The sequence below is a fragment of the Anoplopoma fimbria genome, chromosome 5 (assembly GCF_027596085.1).
Source record: "Anoplopoma fimbria isolate UVic2021 breed Golden Eagle Sablefish chromosome 5, Afim_UVic_2022, whole genome shotgun sequence".
NCBI lineage: Eukaryota > Metazoa > Chordata > Actinopteri > Perciformes > Anoplopomatidae > Anoplopoma > Anoplopoma fimbria.
Genome location: NC_072453.1, coordinates 7,202,653 through 7,219,443, shown reverse-complemented (window position 1 = coordinate 7,219,443; position 16,791 = coordinate 7,202,653). Strand labels below are relative to the sequence as shown.

Below are 16,791 nucleotides of genomic sequence, written 5' to 3'. Positions count from 1 at the left end.
TCTTCTTTCCCAGGGACCCGCAGATGCAAATTAGGTATATAGCTAAAATGGTTGTGTTGTGCATGGCCCCTGTTAAATAAAATAATAAACCAGGGAGAAGAATATTTTGATTAAGAAGTAATTGTATATAAGCATTCATTTATAGTTATACATTCTTTATTTCAGATTTCATAAAGCACATGGCACTCAACATTAATGAATATCATAATCAGTAGATAAATATATAATCTGATACAATAGAACCAGAAATAGCATATACAATGAAGGAGTATCGGACAAAAGAGGACACAAAAATAGAAATGTATTTCTTAATGTTACTTAAAAACTGTTTTCGGTAATGAATAAGAAATACGGGAATAAATGCCACAGTCAAAGCTCATGAATCTAAATTTAACAGTAGCATCAACACAGATTTGATCATTTTAGCTTCAGCAATTCATTCTGGTTTCTGTAGTATTGTGCATGAAGATTGAATTCCCATCCAGAAACCTGGAAGAACCTTTTTCTGAATAGTAGTCTTAACTTTGTACAACAGCTTAACCTCCCTCTCTGCCCCCTCACCGGTAACAGCATAAAAGCTCATAATCCCCGCAGGCTGGTCGACGTAAACTCCCATTGTAGAGCTGAATGGGATATCGTTTATGTCTTTGTTTATACCGTTGAACCAGATCTGGTAACGTGTTCCTGACCAACACAGACCCCAAGACTCCTCATTTTCTCCGAGGCCGCTCGGCCCGGAATTTACCCTCCTTCCTGTTCCTTCATAGGTGGCTCCAATGGCCACCCACCCAGTGTACTCCACCTCCCAGTAAGCCCTTGTGTTCCAGATACACTCTTTGCACAACACCTTTGAAGTAGTGGAAAAGTAGAACAATTAGAAAACCACATTTGTTTATTGCAAGCCTGTATATGCATTTGTATTTTTTCTGACATACCTGTGGAGAGTACTCATATCGCTCTGGTCGATCCAGGACAGGACAAACCTCCTCAGTTCTACGGAAAGCCTTAGACTGGCTGTCAGAAATCCACAACATCTTGTTGGCAGTCTTATCATCCAAAGATAAATGCATCCAATCGACAGGAGAAATTTTTAATTTTTTTATAATTGTATTCAGGAACGTATTGCTGAACATTAAAATGATTTCAGGAAAAAAAAAAAAGAATTCTGCTCTTACACTTCATGAGCTCAACTCTGCTTGTTGGTTCTGGGATGTCCGGCACATAAATGGAAACTTTTTCTGCAAGGAAAGGAAAGTTGCTCGACTACAAACTAATGCTCACAACACAAAGAGTACAATATGAATGCATAAATCAAGTCCATTACCTGCATTTGCCTTCTCATTCTTGTTCGATTTTATTTTCTTCCCTAAAAGGGTAAAGGCCAAAGGTTAAACTGCAAAGATGTGAATAGTTTTTTCTGTTTCAACAAGACACATGACACAACACTCTAGAAGCTCTGACATGAAACACATAAATCAGTTTTTCATTCCAACATATTCTACCTATATAAAATGTTAAATCTATTATGGAAGCAAATCAAAACAAATTCTATTACAAATTCTATTAAAAGGTACAGCACGCACTGTGGTTAAAAGTCTTAAATGATGTAAAGCTCATATATATGTGCAGGTGTCTCATTTTAGCATGACACCCATTTCTTGCATATTCCACATAATGAGATATGCCAAAATAATAAAAGTGAGTTAACAAAATCCCAAATAAAGCGTTTAAATAATACAGCTACCACAGTTCAAGAAAGAACGGACAGAAGCAACAATGTTAAATGACATAAGTTGAATAAAATATATATAATATATTATATAATATAGTACATAGGTATGAAATACTCTGCTGAGGCACATCCGTCAGTTACTGTCCTAGCCGAGACACATATTTACTCATTCATCTTGTTACTATTCAAATGCATGGACTTTTATTGTAAATAGAACAGAAAAGAAAGATGTACCTGGTTTGTTGGTCTCTGAGAGGATAATTGCAGAATTTGGTCTCGCTGTCATCTTGGATGTGCTAATAATCAACGTGTGGATGCATCAAAATCCTTTGGGTCATCCAAAAGTAAAAGTGCCTGTGGTGTTTGTGTTCTACTTGACTTTTATACCCTCAGTGAAGTTCAGGCGGAGGAGCTAGGGTGTCTGAAAGAGCACTTGAGGTCAGCGGGACGGGTGCTCTGCTGGGTTCAAGTGGGGGGATGCACATGACTTTGACGACTTTGATCACAGATATCTGACACCTCGGAGGAGTCAGGATAAAAGCAAGACGATGGTTGCAAACACGAGTGAAAGTAAGAATGAGATACTGGTCTTGTCAGTGTTGTCAACACAGGTGGAAGCAGGACCACATGAATAAAGACACCTCAGTCAAACTAGGATAGACTATGTCACACATTACATGTGACAATCTTTCTGTCAATAACAATAATACATTGACTATGTTGGAATGCTAAGTGTCTTGAACAGCGGTCAAAGTCTTGTGTTTGTTTGACCGATCCAGCTCCCCTCTAGTTATGTGGATGCCTTTAATTTGTGCGTCCGTCACAAAAAACAATCCTAATTGACTTTCCATTGGCATGGTTTTTGTGCTGTTGATGCATCATTTGAACACATTTCTTGCAAACCAACACGTCATTAGCTCTGTTCAATGCTTAGTCATGTTGATGTCTTTAATTTGTGTGCGTCCGTCACAAAAACAGGATTCTAATCGACTTTCCATTGGCATAGTTTTTGTGCTGTTGATGCGTAATGTTAACACATTGCTTGCACACCGACGCGTAATTCCTTGTTAACGGGTCGTAACCATTTCAAGTATCCCAGTAAAACCGGACTGTGCCATGTCATGTCAAAATTGCTGCTGTGAAAAGGTACAGTTATCAGAGTAATTCATAAGTCATCTAATAAAGAAAATGAATTCAGTGCATGTGCAGCGCTATGTTTGGCATATTTTTGCTGTCATTCTCATGCTTTGACATTTGGATAAACAAGCCAGAACAACCCTGTCTCACTCAGTGTTTTATTATTTATTTAAACTTTACATTCTGCACACCAAACTAGGATTCTCCAAACATTAGCAAACAATCACAACAAAGGAATAAAAATACATATAAATATATCAGTATAAACCTTGAGTGGTCCAGTGGTTTCAGGAAAGTCCATATAAGAGCAGAAGGTGAAAGGTGAATCCCTGAACCCCTACCCGATTGCACTTAGTTACCTTCATTGAAATGTACAAACCTACGAACAGTATATCTGCCTCAGAGACGCTATATATAAGGAATATATCTCATGTGCGCTAATGGTTTAATTATGAAGTCACGTGCATAAGATTTATGCAAGCTTATGGAACACAAATGTTAACGTGACCTAGTTGGTGTTGTGCCATAATTGTAGCTTGATTAAAAAAGGAAGAGATAGTTTCACTACTTTCTAAGGCAGAGTTCTTGTCATAATCACTGCCTTTTATTTATGATATTGTAATATTGATTCAGTCTTTTATTCCTCTTTCTTTAGGATCAAACAGTGTGACTGCGGCCCCAACCAGAAACCTGGTATCATTTTCTCCTCAAAGGGGCACCTAATCTGCTGCAAAATATGAACCTCTTTTCCACCTGCACACTCCTCTTCCTCCTTCACATCCGCCACACCATAGAAATTTAGGATACCAGCAGGCTGGTCAAGGTACACACCAATTGTGGGGTACTTAGGTAACCACGAGATCTCTACATAGCGGCCTTTGTGCCAGGCATGATAGCTGGAACCACTCCAGCCAATACACCAGGACTCCTCGTTCTCTCCAAGGCCGCAGAATCCATCACTATTCCTCCGTCCTGCTCGTTCATAGGCGACCCCGACCACGACCCACCCGGAGTACTCCACCTCCCAGTAGCCTCGGAAGCCCAGGATGGCTTCTTTGCAAAGAACCTTTTGAAACATGGATGGGGATGTCAGTGTTATTCAGGGGCTATCCAACATTAACTGTGATTTATTACAGCTGCAACTGCAGAGAATGTAGAGCAGCATCACTTTCTCTGACATGCAATGCCAAACTAGTTGCCTCAGGATTTAAATAAACATAGGGGACATCCCTCTGGTTCCAAATACTCTTGCCTGGGTTTTACAATCACATCAAACTCATGGCAACTTAGTGTCACTCTCATCTCATTTCGTACTTGAATAGCATGAGAAAATACATATAAATAGCATAGGGTCAGTCCAAAATAATGTACTGCGTCTTCACAATGTACCTGTGGAGAATACTCATATCGCTCTGGTCTATCCAAGACAGGACAAGTGACATCGTCAGTCATACGAGCAACCTTAGCACCATTCTCCCCGATCCACAGCATCTTATTGGCTGTCTTGTCATCCAAAGAAATGTTGAACCAATCTGAAAAAAATTATTCAATAATAAATTAGATTTGGAACATATTTCTTTTTTTTTAAGGGATAACAACTGGTAAGAGAGTAAGAATCTTACGTTTGATGAGATCAGCTCTGCATTTTGGTTCAGGGATATTTGGCTCGTAGGCCGGGATCTTCTCTGAGGAGTGAGTGATGGTACAACAAGGTCAGACAAGGTCAGGGGAACTGGGGACAAATTGGATTTTTTTTATCTGCGTTTACAAAACAAAACATGTAAAAAGTAAAAGCCTGCAATAAGGTGACTGTCTTACCTGTGGTTGCTTTTCCATCTTTGGCTTTTTTTGCTGCAAAAAAAAATCAAAAAAATCAAACAAAAACAAAAATGTATATAGCAACCTATATTAAGATCAACATACTTCAGCTGTTAGGCAGAGGTATGTGTCAGGTGTGTTTCAACAGGTGATGATTAAGTGCACAAATGGTGTATAAATAGAAAACCATCTGCCTCTGTCAGATCATCACATCAGCAACCACATGCTTTCTGGAGCCAGTGGTTGATTCATGCCAGGCAGTTTAACAAGACACCTCAAATGCTGCGTGTGTGTGTGTGTGTGTGTGTGTGTGTGTGTGTGTTGTTGGGGGGTTGCTTAAGTCACACTGGAGCACGTCTTGAAGCAGTTAAGGCAGCCAAAAGTGACTAATTAATTGTAAATTTGTCAATTGGAAAGCAGCTGATCTCAAATAGAGTTAATGTGATAATGAATTGTACCATTCTTTATCCCTGAATTTAATATTGTGGGAGGCTCTCTTTAATGAAAGGAGCTTATAATACAGACAGAAAATAATTAAGTCTGCTAGCATTTGATTTCAAATTAAACTTGATTACAGGTTTATGACATTATTGTGTCATAACTTTCCTTGAAGTAATAACTGATAAATTACAGTTGCATAACAGTCGCAGCTACGATGCCAGTTCTGTAACTAATACTCATATAAGCATGCACTATCCAGTTTGTTGTTAAGGACGGGGATTAAAAAGAGGAGACACTTAATCCCCACAGCATTAAGATGTCAGCGTCGACTAACATAAGTGATGAGTTTTTATTTATATCAAAGAGTAACATCAGCTCCAAAATAAACTGAACCTTTTCTTTCACAGATCGACATCAGCTCAGAACATTAAAGAAGGTTATTTTGGCAAGCAGAAAAATGGTGTGAAAAACACAGTATTGCATGTTTCTCGAGATGAAAAATGTGAAGGTGAAGCTTTACATATATCTTCTTGTCATCTTTATCCAAATTTTTCAAACTTAACGGTTATTTTTACGCCATGCTTTACAATGGCCACTTCTAAGCTGATATTTATCCCGCTGTTGACGGGAGGCTGAGAGAGACCATGCGCGGATGTTGAGCCACCTGTTCGGATATAGCAGAAGGTGATGAAAATAACAGCTTTCTTTTCTGACCTCATTACAACCTGACCATACAAAACATTTAAGGTCAAACAAGCCTCTGTACCACTCTGTAGAGGGCTTGTTAGTCAAGTGACAGGATCTGGCATCTGTTTCAATGGTGATATTGTCAAATGTGTGTGATTAGGAACTTTTTTAAAGAGGACTACAATGCTCTGTTTCACAGGCAAGAAGCTGGATTCCTATCATTAAAAAGCTGACAATTATACTATTGTAAACAAGAGCAAGTTAGTTGTGAGATTCTATTCTTCTTGAAGTGGTGTTACAGGTCCATATGGATCTGTTATGCTTGTTGTCATGATAATACAGTCTGTAGACTGTAGACATCAATTAGCTACAATCCTACTGAATGTCACCAATTTTCAAGACGCAATTACAGCATTTTAATACATAACACATGATAAATCTTTTTTAGTGCTTATGATGATGATACTTGCAGACCCTTGCGCCCAGGCAGCAAAACCATTATACGCCCATCATGAGCACAAGCATGACATCGGCCAGAGAATGATTGCGCTTTCCACACTGATATTAACTCTAGCTACCCATTCACTCAGGATCTGCCTCAAAGGACCATAAAAACTCCATCAGACAATGACCGACTGGGGTTATTGAATCAGTACACATAAAGCATAACTGACAATAATTCCTGTATACACCATATAATAAATGCTGCAATATCCTTTACAGGCTTAACTTGGCAGAAAAAGAAATTAGCCTTGTAATATTATCAATTATTTAGATGGAGGTGTTCACATGTGGAAAAAACTCTTAAATTATGAATAAATGTGCAGTATTCAAACAATTATTCTAAATGGTGTGAAATGTTAAAAAAATAAAGTTCACCTTTATCCGACATCCGGGTGTCAGAAATGATCCTGTTGGTGGCGGGCATCTGGATACTGGCTGTTTTAGCTGCTGAAGTGAGCCTGGCTCAGCCCTGATGTCAGTGGTCTCAACATTGGCTCCACTGTGTGACAGCTTAATTCCACTCTTATATACCTTTAATGCAGGACAGGGGTTAAGGAATGAGAGCGGGTGGCGTGGACATGAGCGCGTGATAAAACTTGCCAATAGAAAAGAGGGGGAGTTATGAGGATTGAAATCGGAGCTGTGTTTGTAAGTTTCTCCTTAACAGGGTTAAATTGATGGTTCAGTGTCTGTAGGACACCCCCTAGTACCAAGTTAACCACACCCCCTTCCATCTACATCCCTACCGCTAATCTGTCCACATTGCACAGTGACAGCACTGATGCATTGATGGCGGATGGGGTGATCAGAGTATGCAAACACACACATACCCACAAACAAATTCAGCATGAAGGCAGTATGCAGCTTGAAAATATATAAACCTTAGTTCTTGGTGTTTGACATCAAACAGTATGAGGTCCAACAGGTGCAAATGTGTAACATCTTGAACAAGTATGAATATTACTTTGTTCTAGATACGATTTTCTATCAATGTGATGTGATATATGACGGTATTTATCTAGCAGAAACTTATTTCAAGCCTGCATTTACTGGTTTGTCCTTTTTTGAAAATTTTACATTTTAAGTGTAAAAAAACAAAAAACTAATTCATCCCTTAATTAACCTTCATCTTATTTATCCATCTGAAGGTTAAAGAAGGCAGCAAAACCGGTTGTGGTCCGCACTGAGCTGGTAGCTGCCAGAGGCCCAGCTGGAGTCTGAGCTGAAGGAACATGACCCAGTGGCACCGACAACAAGCATTAAGAATAACTATATAGAAATAGCCAATCTTCTAGCTGGTGGTCTTGTGTACTGAAGGTCATATACGGGCAGCAGAATTAAATTAAGACTAATAAGACTACGAAACAATTAAAAGTTGAACTGCATTTAACATGCTGAACATGAATATAGCAGATGTTTTGTAAATATATAGTGGAGTATTGTATATTGAAGAGTATGAAGTAACTCTCCATCTGTGTGTGTTGATATCAGAGCTTCTCCTTGCTTTCTTGCCATAGCCGCGCTGGGCCCGCAAGATTTTAATGCATGTGAGCGTGCTCCAATGGCTAGCCAATGGCCACCGCTCTGCACTGCTCTCATACGGCTGTAACAGCTTATAATGCCATCTTGACAGACAGCGTCGTTGATAAAGTGTAGCACCCAACCTCCAATTCCCCCTCAGGAAAACATTGTTAGCTCTGTCAGCACTTTTGCCGTAGTTAGCAATGTTAGCGCTGTTAGCACTGTTAGGTATGAGCCGCCAACTCACGAATGACATTTTGAGAGCCGTTGAGAGTTAATTGAAATTATCCTAATCTCTGATCTTGCATCTTTAAGTGATCACATTTGAGCACAACCTTTCTTTTAAAGATAATCATTCTTTAATTCAGCACTTTTCCAATTAATTTCCAATTAAAAAGGTACAACTATAGCACTGTACATATTTGTATACACATACAATTCAATTAATGAATTTGAATGTAAAATAATGAACTAACAGGACATTGTCATGATAATAGGTATATAACATTTGATAATCATACTTTGGAAAAGATATTTGGGGTAGGCAACAAGCAAAGTCCAAATTCGTATTGTACATACAAATATCACCCAGAATAACCTTATACAATAACCTACTAACCTAAGCCGACTGCTACTCATTTGAGTGGAGGTACCTCGGTTCATCATACCAGGCTTAACAACGCACTTGACCTCCATTATCACATCAACCGTCAGTGCCATTATGCCCATGGCCTGGGTTAAAAGAAAAAGACTGACACTGGTCGTAAACCCTTCACTATGATATGCTTCCACTGTGAGCTGCGTGTCTCAGGTGTTTATGACCCCGGCACCCTGCCAAACCTCTATTCAAGGCTGTCCCGTCCTTCTTGTATTGCTGCCTGCCCAAGCAGATGACTGACTGGGGCGATGCAACAACATACTAAACAGTAAATACCAGGAGTAGTGACGGAACTGTCCCAGACTGCCCAATGGGATTTATTAAAAATAAAGGAGAGGGAAGTGTGGATGGTGGGTTTGCGTGTGGCTATCTGAGTTCTTCCAATCTCCTCTCATGGGATGATCAGAAACCAGGGGCAACAGACTTTCAAAACATTGCTGACCGAAAACTGATCTCTGCCATAAAGGCCAGGGCTGAGCTGTGACCCTGCTTAGTGGCTGCCCTGCATGTTCAAGTTAAGGTCTAGCTGGTCTATATGACTGAATATTCTTGTTACTATATTTTTAGATTCTTTTTAGCAAGCTTCTCCTGTCCACATGTTGAGTTGAAGTGTCCTTGAGTGAGATTCTAAACCTTATGTTACTCCCTGGGCGTTTCACATCGGCCCACTGCTCCTAACTGCTTAAAATGGCTTAAATACACAGGTCAAATTTCATGTATGTACCTGTATGTATATTGACAATTCTGATACAGTTTAAAACACAAAATTCCAAGTAAATGCACGTAAAAAAAAGAATCATGTATTTGCTTTCATTTTGTACTCGGCTGAAAACTTAGTATTTAAATGAAACCTTTTTTTGGGACAATGTCACCAATCAATAAACACTGATGGACTGCTCATAAATGACGGATTAACTTTTTCAAGCACAAGGAATGCCTACAGAGTAGCATATTGCAGTATAAAGTTTATTGCATTATACAGTGTATTGATATGCTAAGGGGACACAGAAGCATTGCAATCCTAGAGTGTCATTCATTAAGGATTTAAAAATCCTTAAAAATTAAAGGACGTAAAACTACTTCTTTACCTTCGATGTGCACGGACAGTTGAACTCTTTGCCAAATGAAGCTCCATCGTACCAAGTTTCTCTTCCCTCCATCACCAAAAGGTCTCAAACTGTTCTTCTGGTCTAACTTGACCCTTCTGTTCTGTACAGGATGACTTCATAGGTATCAACTACCAAGATGTGAGTATGATGACAAAGAGACCCCAAGTAATTGTCAAAGCAAATTCAGAACAACTCTAATAGATGTGGGTCAGCAGGTCAGATGCTGGCGCTGACCAAAAAATCCTGGATTGGCAGGCTAATGCGGCATGCCCATTAGTGAGCTCATTATCTCTACATACCTTACCAAAACTTCTCTTAGAGATCCACGGCGCCCCCCCAAAACCTTTAGTGCCTGGGGGTATATAAACAAACCATTTGCGTCGTTGCAGCAGTACGCCACTGACAGACGGCAACATTAAGGAAACCTGGACATTTCAAAAAGCGATAAAGATGCCAACCAGTGCTTCCATATGAGAATCATGCCAGCCTCCAGCAGAACTGGTGAGTGAACTCCCTTTTTTGACCTCGGCAGATGATGCATGCTACTGTAGAATGCTGCACTTTCATCAGCCAGGAGTATCCCTTTGTGTTGGAAAGGTTATCTGGAGATCAGGCAGGATGCATACGACTGGATGAGAATGTGTCTTTAAGAGATTCGAGCAGAGTGGTTTACTTTAACGGTCTGACGTGTTTGCATATTGTTAGTATGAAGTTTTCTTACATTGAACCAAAGTATCCAATAAGTACAGCTGGCAGTAATGTTTGTTTTATCCTAACAGGTACAAAACCTGAAGATCTGGCTTCACCTACAGGTAAGATTTGAAAGTAAACTACAGAAAATACAGTATATAAGTGGGGACTGTTAAGAGGTGTATTTGAGTTTTGAAGACATTGCCTCTGCTTGATATTTTATAATCCTATACGCACATTGTAACTTTTCCCATCAATCAGAAAGTATCCCAGACTACGAGCCAAACATCCCTGAGCCCACGTGCAGAGCTGATCTTCTGAAACGTAAGATCGGTCATTTAAACGCGTTTCTCCTAACTCTTGTGATTTATAGTTTCTCTTCCTGAAAGGTATATTTTACACATCCCACAGACTGGATCCATCTTTCCCTGGATGATAAAACAGCCAATAAGATGCTGTGGATCACAGAGGGCAGATCCAAGGTGTCACGCATGACTGATGATGTCACTTGTCCCGTCCTGGACAGGCCAGAGAGATATGAGCATGCCCCCCAGGTAAGTTTTAAACAAAACGAATTCATTCCAGATGTAAAACACTTCTTTCTCAACTAATTGAATCCTCTTCTTTGCTCTTCGAGGTTCTTTGCAAAGAAGGCATCTCGGGCTTCCGAGGTTACTGGGAGGTGAAATATTCAGGATGGGTGGTTGCCGGAGTTGCCTATGATGGGGCTGGGAGGAGGGGATGCGACGGACAATGCGGGCTGGGAGAAAATGAACAGTCCTGGGGTCTTGGGTGGGTTGGATCCCACTACCAGCTGTGGTTGAATGGCACTAACACAGAAATCTGGAATATTCCCCAGTGCACTACCATCGGGGTATACCTTGACCATCCAGCTGGTGTCATAAATTTTTATGCAGTTGAAGAAGCAAAGGAGGGAGAGGGGAGCGAAGCCAGAAAGGAGATCAGACTGCTGCAGCAGATTAAGAGCTCCTTCAAGGGGAGGATGTTGCCAGGTTTCTGGGTGGGACAAAAGTCCTCATGTATCTTAGTTAAACCAGAGGAGTAAAGTAAAGAGTGTGCATTTCCCATTTCTATTTATACATAATTTGAAATACATATCTCAAACTTGTAATATGTCTGCATGTATCTGCAATAAATGTTTTGGGATAATGCAAGACAAACTATTCTATATCAAAATCTCCGTATAAAGAAACACACATTTATCATCAAGAAGCTGCTATTTGTTGAAGTGATGGTGTATCATTAACATGTTACTGGTGACTTTTAAATAAACACACTGAATATTATCATTCATTAAAAATGTGTCAATAGTCCTTGCATTCTAATCCACAGTCAAGATGATGGTAAGGGATATGAGGTCAGATGTGTACTTGCTTATTGTACAGTTTGGTGTTAAATATACATTTTAACCCTTTTCTATTCTATACATTACCTTGTGAGTTCAAACTGATTTGTAATTACTAAAGCATTTCAGAATAAACCAGTGTAATCCAGAATTGCAGCAGGTTTGATTATTATTTAACTTTTGTAAACAAATAAATGTGCATACCAATCAACACATGCACCTAAAAATCTTTGGCACCTGAACATCTGCAAACTCTTTCCAGGTTTCAGGTTTCAGTGCAGTGTGGCTCGAGAACTTTCCCAAATATATCAAAACCCATCACAACAGAGAGTATCAAATACTATATCCAAAAGTTACTGCATATAAGAGAACAGACTAAAGAAAAAGAATATTGATAAACAGACCAATGAACAGATGAAGACTTCATGCCATTTTTTTTTAAGAGAGGTCAAACAAAGCAAAGCTGCATTGCTTGGTGGTATAATCATCAGGCGATAAGTGTTGATTTATAAATACAAGCTTACAGCACAGGAAAATGAATCCATCACTGCCATGTGAAGCATTCAAACTCTATCATACCTTCAGCTGCTCTGGTGCTTTCTTTCTTCGCCTCTCCCTGTTAACGCTGAGCAGGGGGTCTGAAGGATTAGGCTGGTGACATGAAAGCAGATCCTGCGAAGTCATAAACAAGATCATATGTGAGCACACTCATGCCAATGAAGGCGCATGGAGGAAGCAGATTTGATGAAATATAAGACGGCAGATGCAAGAATAAAGTAAATGCTGAGTTTAGAATTTAGAACTAGGGGGGGGGGGGGGGATTATTAAAGAATATTAAAGAAATATTAAGATCTTTTGTTTTACACATTTTAGGTATGATAGTGCTCTCAGCTAGCAGATAAGCCGTCTCCAGTCAAAGTACTCCTTCAGAATGCTTCACCTTGTCATGAGGGCAACCTGACCAGCCTGACCTGAAAGTCTTGCTAATGATGTGCAATGATGCTTATTAGCATTACGCCAACATCAACCACGTTGTGGTCACCAAGATGTATGTTGAATACAACCAACAACCACCAACTTACAGTACATAGACTGAAAAATCAAAACAAAGAGAATATTGCTGGATTCCACAGCAATTAAATGGCAGCAATTGAGGAGTAAGTTAGTGTAAAAATCTGTAATTAACTTTTAAGCAGAACATTATTAGTTACTGTGATGTTATACAGCACATTGCTGATAACTGTGATTTTCTACAGTAGCGACTTCACTAATGTGATTTCCACATAAGTCTTTGATTACTGTACTTTTCAATTGAATACAGTATTCTACTGTGAATTAGCATGCAGTACCCTTTTGACTGATTTATATTTTGATCATAATACTCAGGCATCATTTCTGCATTGTATATTTTTTCATAAACCACACTAGTGTATATATTTTTTTTAAATCACAGTTGTTATCTGGCTTGTGAAAATGTGAGCTTTAAAACTACTTCAACAAGAAAAGAACATTGTTAAAAGACTTATATGTGTAAGAGTATTTTTCTTACAATCCCATGATTATTATTGTGTCTCCCACCAAAAGTGTATGCATTGATTTATATTTATATTCAATTAGTGTTAGAGACGAGACTTTCTACAGGTTGAGAGTCACTTTCCTGACCGTCTATAGTCCTATGGTTGAGATATGAGCCACTCTCATCATCTGGTTAAATAAAACCTGGTCTCTTGCTCCCCCTAGCGACGGTCAGCAGCAGAACAACAAGAACGAACGTCGAACGTTTATTCCCGCCCACTTTGATTTGATTGGTCTAACTTCGATTGTGACTGAAAGCTTACTTTGAGCGATGGGTGTCAAACATTACAACAGCAGCATTGAGAAGAGGACAACACATCAACAATCAGTGGTGTTAGAAGTGTTCAGCAATGCAATGTTTCTTAATCTGAATATATATATTTCTTAATCTGAATATATATACACATATATATATATATATATATATATATATATATATATATATATATATATATATATATATATATATATATATATATATATATATATATATATATATATATATATATATACATATATATACATATATATATATATATACCATACATATACACACATATATATACATATATAAATATTTCATATTATATATATTATATATATATATATATATATATACAAAATATATATATATATATATATTTATAAACCATACTTTACTAAAGATTTCATTTAACTTTCTTTTTACAAAATATACCAAAACACTGGCAACAAGGATTTCTTGAGTAGATCATTATGAGAATAAATATGGAACAAATTAAAATCATACCCTCTAAACTATAAAGTAATCTGGGTAAAATTGACATCAAACACCATTACCAAGCTTGTTTAAAACCTCTCAAAAATCAGCTCTTAGTTTCAGAGTTAATTTGGCAGGCCCCAGTCAGTCTGACCCCTGTGTTAATGGACATTATACAGTTTATTATGAACTTTGGAGTCTGGTAGAGCCATAAAATGAGCAAAAAATGAAAGAATATGAATTCATTTAGAGACAGCATCTCTCTTCCTATCACTTCAGTACAGGCCAGAAATTACTAAATTATTTGCAAAATGTGAGCATGCAAGGTTCTCTTTTCTTGTCTTTGTTTCAAAAAGGATTTATTGAGAACAAAACAGTAAGCCACTTGAAAATTGTTAGCTAATATAAAGTTTACAGCACATCATCATAATAATATACATTACATTTTTATTGAGGAGTTCCAGTGGGTATCAAACCCTTTTACAATAATCTGTTTTAATTATGTTTTATTTTCATTCGGTTTGACAATCAAAACAAGTTAAGAGACATCAACCCACACACATTGCTGAACACTTTCTAGAAAATGCTAAGTCAATGTTTATAATGAGCCGCTAAAGTGATGCTTTGAGTGTCCCAGTGCAAATTGTAGTGTATTGAAAATGAAATCATCCTGTACCTCGATAAACTGTCAGTAGTCATGAATAATCTTGTCTAAATGATATTTGGTGTATTTGTGTTCTTTTTTTGACATATACAAAATATGAAGTAAAAATGTATATGAAATAACATGGTACTTCCTGATAACACCACAAGATGGTGCCATGGTGTCATACATTAATTAAAGATAACTGCACTGAGCACCAAAGCTAGTAACAGTGGTTTAAAAAATATATTAATTAAGAGCTTTGACTTGCTTTGACTTAATGTTAATTTAAGGGTTCATCATACACTTTTATTCATCATTATATTCATTTGCTCATCAAAAACATGAATTAATTAGAGTTACTTTTTCACAAGCCGTACTATTACACAACTTGTCAAAATGCTGCAGCGAGTCTAACTACAATAAGTAACACATTAAGATAGAAATCTGGTACAGTATTTGATTGAAGGAGAAGAGCTCTTTTAAATCACTACTTTAACAAAAGCTCCAAATGACTGATTGACTGATTGGGTGCTTTAGAAATATTGGTTTCAGTTATTAATGCATTTCAATTAAAAAATCCCATTAAAAAAATATTAAATGTAATTAGGGTTGATACTCCCTTTAGTCATGGCAGGGTGTCATTTTAAAATATACAGCAAAACCAATTAAGCTAAATAAATCTGTCACAAATATTGTGCCATACGTGAAATATGGTTTGCATAGAGCATTTACAAGCCAACCCACACTATAAACTATTAATACAAACAATAAAATCACACTTGAAGCAAATGCAATATACAAGCGCTATAATACACAAATACACAAACCTGATATACCTGAACTGCCCAACAGACAGTGTCATCATTTTTCCGTCTGTGGTTTATAATAGCAGGCTGTTGCAGTAGGCAAACACTGCTGCTGAATTTTATGTTTAAATGAAGACATCTAATTGGAGAACGAATAAATAAGACTGGTCTCTCTGCTCTGAAGTGTATCCAGTATGAAGGAGCAGCCAGAGAGTATCAGTTCCTCTATAAGTCAAAAAGATGTTCATCTTTCAGCATATGAATCTCACAGATTGCAGTTATTTGTGTGCAGCTCAGAGCAGTAACCATACTGGGGAAACTCACAAAGCCCGACTCAAAAACTGCAATATGAACAGCTAAGGCAATGAAATATGATAAAAGCAAGGTCATCATTTTAGCAGATCTTTAAAGATTTTGTTGTCTGTGTGGAAAACAGCTGTGCTTCCCCGCAAATTTTCTCTGTTACTGTCTCTGAAGTTTGCTATCAGTAAAAGTACCCAGATATTTATAGTTGCCCTTCAATTCAATTCCCTGATCAGATTGTTGAGTGGGTTTGGGAGCAGCCTGTAAACCTATAAAATGTATTGCACCATGACAAAAAGTCACCAACAACACAGTCAAGTCTTCTTCTGAAGAATAACGTATAATGCTGGAATAATCTACAAACTTGCTAAAATGTCTGACTAAATATAAACAGTGGAAGGCATGAATATGGATAGAGAGATGGCAGGAGTGGACGAATATATAATACAACCCATGAGAGACAGTAGATAAAAAGAGAAACTTTAGGGACTAAAATATGTCACTTAAAATGCCATGATACAGCCTACGGTTTCCAGATCAACCTTGTGAAATATGAAAGGAAAAGAATGTAAGTGAAAATTGAAGTTACCATTCATAATGAGAAGCAATGTAAATGAGCATCCCCAGGTTCCTGATGCAGTATGCAAACTGTAACTCTGACATCACCTCTTGGGTTTTTTGTCAGTGTTTCAGCTGCTAGAGCCTTAAATGGACATTTCAGCATTTATTTTGAAAATACTGCTAGAATTCTTCCAATGAAAAGCAAAATTTCAGGTTAAATTCAATCAAAATTTTGACTTCCAGACACACCATTAAAGTGTATGTTCACACATTCTGGACTAATCACATTAGAGACACACACACACACACACACACACACACACACACACACACACACACACACACACACACACACACACACACACACACACACACACACAGTGTGTGTGATATCAATCTTCTCATCTAAATCTTAACAACAAAGCAAAGAAGTGTAATTCCCACCAAGTGAAATGACTCCTATCACGTTTTACAATACATTCTTGCAGTGGTAAAAGT

The 16,791-nt window shown here is 37.9% G+C and overlaps 3 protein-coding genes across 3 annotated transcripts; 1 reads left to right on the top strand and 2 right to left on the bottom strand.

The window, feature by feature from the left end:
- Window positions 1-436: 436 nt before the first annotated feature.
- Window positions 437-2,018, bottom strand: LOC129091789 (tripartite motif-containing protein 16-like protein). The gene is made up of 4 exons (XM_054599484.1): window positions 1,967-2,018; window positions 1,176-1,238; window positions 936-1,075; window positions 437-847 (listed from the first exon to the last, which is right to left on the bottom strand). Exons 1-4 carry the CDS (start codon window positions 2,016-2,018, stop codon window positions 437-439), a joined length of 666 nt encoding a protein of 221 aa, XP_054455459.1.
- Window positions 2,019-3,506: 1,488 nt separating this feature from the next.
- LOC129091788 (tripartite motif-containing protein 16-like) lies at window positions 3,507-8,560 on the bottom strand. Its single transcript, XM_054599482.1, has 5 exons — window positions 8,494-8,560; window positions 4,688-4,720; window positions 4,492-4,554; window positions 4,259-4,401; window positions 3,507-3,935 (listed from the first exon to the last, which is right to left on the bottom strand). The coding sequence occupies exons 1-5, from the start codon at window positions 8,558-8,560 to the stop codon at window positions 3,507-3,509; spliced, it is 735 nt and encodes a 244-aa protein (XP_054455457.1).
- Window positions 8,561-10,086: 1,526 nt separating this feature from the next.
- On the top strand, window positions 10,087-11,363 carry LOC129091787 (stonustoxin subunit beta-like). Its single transcript, XM_054599481.1, has 5 exons — window positions 10,087-10,108; window positions 10,387-10,419; window positions 10,559-10,621; window positions 10,709-10,851; window positions 10,935-11,363. The coding sequence occupies exons 1-5, from the start codon at window positions 10,087-10,089 to the stop codon at window positions 11,361-11,363; spliced, it is 690 nt and encodes a 229-aa protein (XP_054455456.1).
- Window positions 11,364-16,791: the final 5,428 nt, after the last annotated feature.